Source organism: Centruroides sculpturatus, unplaced genomic scaffold (genome assembly GCF_000671375.1).
Source record: "Centruroides sculpturatus isolate CEXI.00-Female unplaced genomic scaffold, Cexi_2.0 scaffold194, whole genome shotgun sequence".
Classification (NCBI taxonomy): domain Eukaryota; kingdom Metazoa; phylum Arthropoda; class Arachnida; order Scorpiones; family Buthidae; genus Centruroides; species Centruroides sculpturatus.
In genome coordinates, this window is record NW_019384455.1 from 333,651 (window position 1) to 342,201 (window position 8,551).

The 8,551-nt window shown below is 30.7% G+C and overlaps 1 protein-coding gene across 1 annotated transcript in view; it reads left to right on the forward strand.

Annotated features, from left to right (window-relative positions):
- Positions 1-4,945: 4,945 nt before the first annotated feature.
- The window catches only part of LOC111620662 (nucleoporin SEH1-like), a 42,558-nt gene continuing 38,952 nt past the window's right edge, over positions 4,946-8,551 (forward strand). The window contains exons 1-2 of the mRNA XM_023362637.1: positions 4,946-5,172; positions 6,788-6,838. Coding sequence (XP_023218405.1) covers positions 5,062-5,172; positions 6,788-6,838 — 162 coding nt within the window. The 5' untranslated portion in view covers positions 4,946-5,061. The remainder of the gene's footprint in view (positions 5,173-6,787; positions 6,839-8,551) is intronic.

Genomic DNA, 8,551 nt, shown 5'->3' on the forward strand with positions numbered 1-8,551 from the left:
GCCACAAATATTGAAGTCGTAATATCACTAGAAAAATGTTTAAAGCACATAAAATCATATTAAAATATATACATTTACAAGTATGTACTGTATTTACAGTACATGCATTCGTAAATTTAGATTACTTTTTTTCTGTACTATATTAAAAACTAAAATTTATTTGTTTGTAAGCTTAAAATAGATCCTTATTAACCATACATTATAAAAAATGCATTACTAAATAAAATACGAAACCGGAATTGGCAATTTATGGTTTAGCCTAGTGACAAGTAGATTTGGAGACAAGTAAATTCGACTTACGTCGTATTTCGACTTAAGTCGTTCTCCTGGAACCAATTACCGACGTAAGGCGAGGTATACCTGTATATTTATATTAACGATGTCTCCAAAGTTCAGCAAATTTTTTGCAAAAAAAATAATTTATCAGGAAGCACGCGAGTGCCATTCGATGGCAATCTCCACAACAAAAACAAGCTTAAGCAACGACATAGTCGAATGGTACACATTCAGTAAGTAATCCTACAATTTTTTGTTTATAGCATACTTTATATGGATTATTCCCAAAAAATTATATGTATTTTGGAAATGTTGAGTCAAATTAGTCTAGAATCGATTAATTCTATGGAAGAAAACATTTCAAACATCCGTAGTCCGTAAACTGCATACGTGCCGGGCTATGATTGGCTGGACTCGTAAGAAATGGATTCATAAAAACAGGAATGTATCTACCGTGTTATAGGGGGTCAACTGTATTTGAATAATTCAATGAATATGTTCCTATCATGTGACATCCTCAACGTGTTCATGTTGCTACACATGTAATTCAAGAGTCAAGACTAAGGGCCTAGGGTGGTAAATTTGAAATAGACCTAATGTGGTAAGTTGAACTGAGCTTACTCTGAGAAAGTGTGAAAACATCCAAGAATGAAGTAAAATTTAATTAAGTATGACTTGTAATGATAAATAAAAATAGTATTTCATTTGAAAATGATTAATTTTTCTGACTTTTCCCTGACTTTCCAGAATTTTAGAACTCTAAATTTGTAATACCATCTATTACATAAATTATTGAAAGTTTCTTGCAAAAAGTCATATTAAATTTGTTTTTATATTTTCAGTTTAATGAACAAATTAATAAAAAAAAACATAAAAGCAATAAAAACTATTCCTTTTAAGCAAAAAATAAATTTTTGGACTTAATTTTTTTCCCTTCAATCTTTGAAGCATCAAGTTGAAAAAGGAAAATAATAATACACTCAAGTCCACTTAACAGATCATTAGATAAAGGAGCAGTTTGTTTAAGAGAGCACTTGCCTGTATTTTCTATTTTCTCCTTTATATTACACTAGCTTACCCGTCACGCATTGCTGCGATCTCAGAAGAAACTAAACGAAATTCAAGGAAACTCGTTATAATAAAATTCANCCGGGATCCCGGGAAACAGTTCACTTTTATCCCGGGATCCCGGGACAAGCAAAATACCGGGAAATGAGAAACCCTAGTATGTATTGAAAATATATTTTTATATAACGATGTAAACTACATAGATTGTTCATAAGATATTCTTGTTGAGAATTATCTTCGGCTATTGTTAATTGATCCTAGTAAAGCCAGATATAATACGAATAGACGATAATGAGAGAAAGATGATACGAGAAAATATATATAGACCTCAATATATTTCAAATTTTTAATACTAAACCGGGTGTTATCGGATACTATCAATTTTTGTACCAAGTTCTTTGATTTTTGTTTTAAATCGATTCGGTTGTTAACAATAGAATTTTTCGTGGCAGCGATCTTGATTGGAAGCGACTCCATCATGATAATTGCAAAGAAACGCAGATCATGTTCTTATTCTGCTCTATCGGTCCTTTGACATTTGTAACAGCTAGTCGATACTGTTCAGCCACGAATGATTTAACAAACGCTTTTCGGATGAGATCATTAGTCTTCGTTGCATTGTTGCCACTTTTGAAGTAATAGGGTAATCACGGATTGTTCGACAAAATAAGCATAAAATATACCGTAGCTTTTAATCGTATTTAATGTCATTTTTTAATCTAAAAACAACAAAATGTATCAATTTTGTAATTTTGAAATAACTTCACGCCAAATCAAATTATTAACTTTATTATAGAATCAAAAGCGTGTACAGAATGATTCGAATGACATCGCATTACAAGATAAATTTAGAAGGATCTAAGTTTTCAAATTGATCACAGTCAATAGTCTTGAGAGAGTATTTCCTTAAAGAACTCTAAGGACTTCAATTGCATTATGTTGGTTTTAAATTCAAATTAGTTCGAACGTATCCCTGTTTTTTGTTTTTGTTTAGGAGACTTTTCATAAATCAATTCCCTCGAACATGCAAACATTTCTGAAACAAAAATTCATTATTCGTAATCTGAAACGATAAACAATGCTTAACGATTACAAAAATTTACAAGAAAAACTTTTGTATTGTCTTTTTTAAGAATTTTCTTAAATTTTGTAAATTTAAAATTTTTTAGCAATTCTTTATCAAATGCTTAACGATATTCAAATTTATATGTTCGTGATTAAAAAAAACCCACTTACCATTTCAAGGTATATTTCATTCAACGTGAATTTTATATTAAAAATTTCGTTATATTTTCGTACTCCGTAAATTATTTCCTTTCTTTCATCTTCTGTTTTCTGTATTAATTCTTGTCTTTCCGTGTATTTTCATGTTCATCAGACATTCAATCAAATTAGATAATATTCCAGAGTTGACGTTGCCGGGGATTAAGTTGCAGATTTTTTTCTCTTTGATGCAATTCTCAGAAGATTTCGGTCGGGATTTGATATAGATCGAGAAAAGACATTAATCAGGACACAATCAATGAGCATCAAAATTCCAGTACAGACATAATTCGAAAGTCAAAATTAGTGGATAGACAATTCGGTAATCAAAGTTCAAGGGTAGTTACAATTCTGGAGAGTCAAAATTAGGAAGTAGAAACATTCATATGGGTCAAAATTGTGAGAAGTCAAATTTGTAAATTTCTCAACTTAAAAACTTTTTTTTACTTTAAATTTCTAAAATACAAAACGAAAGACACACAACAACAATAACAATAACGAATGACAAAGAACTATAAGAAACGAATAACTAAAAAGTAAATATGAATAAATAAGATAAACGAATGAAAAATGAATAAATATAAGCAAAGAATAAACGAAATAAATAAAGAAAAAATCAATTAAAGCAATATACAAAGAGACCGAAGTCTCTGAATTTCTTCGAAGATCTGTGACAATAAAACAGAAATAATCAAGATTGCATCTAGAAATTTAAATCATTTTTAAAGCAATAACTTTACTTTCTATAAAGACACAGATTATATTGCCAAGTAATTGCAGTAATTGGTTACTGCTTTGTCTGATTTATTATGTATCACATATAATTTATTACAGTATTGTCAATTTTATTGTTTTAGAATTTTCGTGTAACTATATTCATGCAAAGATACTGAATAATCCTATCTGTAGTGACAAAAATCTATTAACTTTTTATGTCCATATTTGATGATTTTTCAATTATTCCACATGGCATCTCTGCGATCTTGCCGGATAATGTTGTAGCTCTGTCATGAAAAGTGACACATAAGGACATTGGATTTCCTGCATGTATCGCTGTGCACTCAATCCTTTACACTACTACTACTACGAATGACCGATTGTCAAACCCAAACAGCCTCCAGCAGTGGGGAGAGGTGCTGTTCAACAGTAAAGATGGGATTGAAGCGCTCACCAGTAGACTTCCATACTAACACAATGGTCGTTCATTTATAAAGAGAATGGTATTCGTCACTAAAGACGACGCGCTGCCAGTCTGTAGCAGTCCATGCTTTCTTTATCATGGCACCACTGCAAACAAAGCTGACGATACTGGAGTGCTATGATATACATATACATATTTGTCTCTGCTAGTCGTCTGTCAATAGTGCGGGAAAAGAAACTGCTTCGTTTTTAATCTTTCCGCTCTGTGGAAAAACTAAAAATGAGGCCATATTTTTAACAAGCCCATTACAAATTTGCGGCCGTATGGCGAGGAACGGAACCCAACAAATATAAACAGATTCCCAAAAAATTCTTGAAGTTATTCGACTCTTCCGTATTTAATTCCAGGTCCCTTCAGAGCATAGATTACCATCTTAACCGCTCGGCTGTCAAACAGGATGCAGTGGTGGGTTCCACCTGTATATGGATTACTGACAAAAAGATGCGTTTGCAATTGTTCTGCCTGTCTCACAATCAGACGATCATCTTTTCTAGTCGTCCGTTTGGGACATCCAGCCCATTATACGGTGGATCTGCTACAGACGGACATCCACACCGTATAATGCATGCCCTCATGTATCTGTTGGCCCCAACATCTCCCCACAGTCAGGTTAGAATGGCTCAAATGACAGGCTGTTCGGCCATCTTGTTTTCCTTAGCAAACATAGTCGCCAACTCTCTTGGATTGGCCGAAAGTATCCCGGAATTTGGAAAAAATTAATGATTTTTCGCCTTTCAAATTGAAGTCGATTCCTGCCTAATCATTTACAAACATAACTTAGCTGTTTGCAGACTGTAGTACTCGGACAATTTTATCTGATGACTACCGGATGGCCGAATGGTTAAGATGTCATCCTATCGTTCTGGGAGACTCGGGGACGAATTTGGCCGGGTAAAAAACACCCAGAGTATTTCGGAGGTGATCTGTCCCGGGCATGTCGGGTCTCGTCTCTCACCATGGGCTTGTGTAAAGATCTTTTATTAAATCGTAAGTTAAGTATACAAATTAATGTTTTTTGTATTATTTTCGTACTGTTTTTAAAGTTCTTTTTTGTACGGAAAGTAACCTGCCCATAACCTTGACCAAACCAATAGATAATCTTTACTTCCAATTTAATTATGAACACAAGTTCCATTTCTAATCACCAGGGGGTATCGCAAAGCGTGTTTGTGTTTGTGGAAGTGTATAGAAGGTGGATTGTTTTCATCTTCATTATTAGACTGAGTGAAGTGGAAAATACTAAACGAAAGGCAATGTTTATCGCCCGAAGCATCCCCGCGGATCACAAGGATTTGATTCATGACGTTGCTTATGACTTTTACGGCAGGCGAATGGCCACATGTTCTAGCGATCACAGTGTAAAGGTAGGAACTTTTTGAAATCATTTTGTCCTTTTTTAAATCTTTATATAAAGACGTTTGAATTTGTTGAAGAAAAATACTGCAATTTAATTTCGTTTGCTTAGTAAATATGTTATTTGCAAGTTTACACATTTGTTGTATTTTGAATATTTTGAAATCATAAGTAACACTGTCCTATTGAAATCTATTTATTAATAATATCATGGGGAGAAACATTCAGTCATTCTGAAGAGGAGAAATTCCTCCTGTCAAAATATAAATAAAAACTGGAAAATAATTCATTCATGACTAATTCTACAAATATAATAGTTGTTAACATTATTTAATGACACTTCAAGAATTTATCATTTGATTTATTTAAAAAAAAACTAATTTTAATCATTTCTGGATATGCTACAGCTTTAGATGGTCATTGGTAATCATTCATTATAGATTTTTTTTAAAACTTTACAAATCTTTTCCTATAAATAAAAAAGTTCTGTTGCTCAAAGATTGTAGAATCTGAAGATGAGATCTAAGTATTCTTTTAATATTTTTTATTCTAATAAGTATTCTTTTAATATTTAATTTTAATTCTTTTAATTCTTGTTAATTATGCAGTTTAAGGGAATAGGAATTTTTCTGTTTCAATAAATTTAATATACTTATTTTCTGAATATTTTAGATACTAATTCCATTGATAGAGAATGTCATTTGTTTGGAACAAAAAACAATATAATTATCCAAATATACATTTATTTTATGTTTTTTTTATTGATTTTTGTACAATATATGAATTCTTAAAATAATTTTGTTTTCTTTTAGTGCTATAATTAATATGCTTTATTCATATGCTTTACGAGAGCACAAAGATGTCAACTTTCTACTTTGAGAGAGCACTCTCTCTCCTTTTGTATTTCTAATAAATACAAAATTTAAATTATAGACAAAAGATACTTAATTATTTGTTATGCCATGGTGCTTGAAAGCATGGTTAACAAAATTCTTTTCTTTAGCATAGAACAGAAAAGAATAAAATTACTAAATCAAATAGTGAATGTTGTTATTGTTGGTATTTTAATATTCTATCACATAACTTCAATAACATGAATTTAGCTTTTATTCATGATTAAATTTATTGATTGTAAAGTTGTTATTTAGGCTATATTATATTTTTAACGGTTAATTAAATGAAAAAGTTGATTTATTGTTAAGCTTACGTTGATATATTGACCAATTTAATTATTTGTTTAGAACTGTTTAAAATTGCCTTTCATTAATTTTCAGCTTCTCTTGACAAATTAAGTAAAGAATTATACTTTTTTAATTTTATATTTTTAAAGACCATTACATTTTTATTAAATTTAAAATTAAAATGTGTAATTTTCTTTTATTTTACATTCAGAAATATAATACTAAAAACCAATTTAATAGTTAAATTTTAAAATGAAGGACAAAACTAAAAGTAAAACTGAAAATTTACAAATCTTTTGAATTAAAGAATTTTCAAAGATTATTTTCAAAGATGTTTGAAAGAGTTAATGAAGGTGAAGACAATATGATAGTTTACAGATATAACAGAATATTATATGCATTGATTCATAAGTTATTTATAATTTTTACATTTTACTTTTTTCAGGTTTGGGATTTAGATGAAAATGATCAGTGGCATTGTACAGCAAATTGGAAGGTCAGTTTTAAAGTTGCTTTATTTATTGATAATTTTTATCAATATTAACTTTAAAATGTTTAGAATCTTGCATTTAACATGTATGATGTCTGTTGCATAGTTTACCAATAAGAAACTATATATTGTATTAGTTTTTGAAATTTATTGCAAATAGAAACTATGATCATGCTAAAATTAATACATTGTTTCTAAATAGTGGTATGTTAATATTTTCTTAAAAAATATGGAAAACTCCAGATTAAGTATATAACAATATATTACTAGAACATTGGAACTTTGTCTGAAGATGAGTTTTAACTGAAAACACTAATCAAATTTTCTAAGTTTATAAGTACTGGTATTATTCCACTAAAGCAGTTCATTATATACTATTTAACAAAGCCTACACTTGAAAATTAAAACTTTATATATTTTTAATTTTAGGCATTGCTCATTTCATACTTTCTTGGATAAATAATTAAATACTTTTTACAGCTTTCAGAGATTATTTTTGACTGTTCAGAAATTGAAGCCAAAATATATTGTTATCAATATCAACATTATTTGCTAAATTTTGCATTTGTCCTATTGTATGTATGTCCTATGATTAAATGAGAAAAATTTATTTTATTTCATGAAATTCATCACAAGAAAGATATTAAGTTTTAGAACTATAGTACAGTAGAGCATTGAATATCCAAATATTGATCAACCAAAACATCAATTAATCAAAAACATTCCAGTCGATAAATTTAAATTTGTGCTAGTGCTGTGGCGCTGCAATCTTTGGCTATGTCTTGGGCTACTTCAATATTATTTTTGTTGGTGTGCATGTTTTAGCCAGCAGCAATGGCGTGACCATGAGAGGGTACTTAAGGACATGCCAGGATTTGAACGAATTTCAACATGGGATAGGTTAATATATTTTTTCATACATAATCGGTTATCCAAAAAATTGATTTTCCAAACAACCCCAGTCCCCAATTGATTCGGATGATCTATGCTATACTATATATATAATTATTGATATCTATACCAACATAATTAAAAGTTAGGTTATACAACATAAATGCCAGGACAGCTGTTCTTTATGGTTCCAAAAGTTGGAAAATAAATGAAAACCGATTATGGAAACTATCCTCTTTTGAAACTAAATCCTTGAGATGGTTTCACAAAATCACAAATGAAGAAATAGATAGAGTTCAAACTCCCAAACTAGAAAAAATCAAGAAGCAAAGATAGAAATGAATTAGACACACAGGGAGGATGAATGACTGCCAAAACAACTGTTCAAATGTTCAATGGCAAGAGAAAGAGAGGAAAACCATAAAATATCTTTAAGAGAACCAGTGAAAAAGACCTTAAGGAATTGGAACCTGAACTGGAATGATATAGAGAAAATGGTTCAGGATAGGATGAGATTAGAGCAGTGTTTTTCAACCCGTGGGTCGCGACCCCCAGGGGGTCGCAAAGCCTTACATGGGGGTCGCGGGTGAAAGAAAAAGACAAGTGTTTGTAGGTCCTGCACTACAATAAAAAAATCTAGAATTTCAGTGAGAAGGCTGTGCCTGTTTATTTTACAGTACAATTGGTTTTTCTATCGATATTTAAGGAAAGAAAATTAAATACGTAGTTTTTAGAATCACTGATATAGTTTTAATATGGCCCTGGGGGGTCGCCAGAATTTTTTAACTTGTAAAGGGGTCGCGTATTCAAGAAGGTTGAAAAACACTG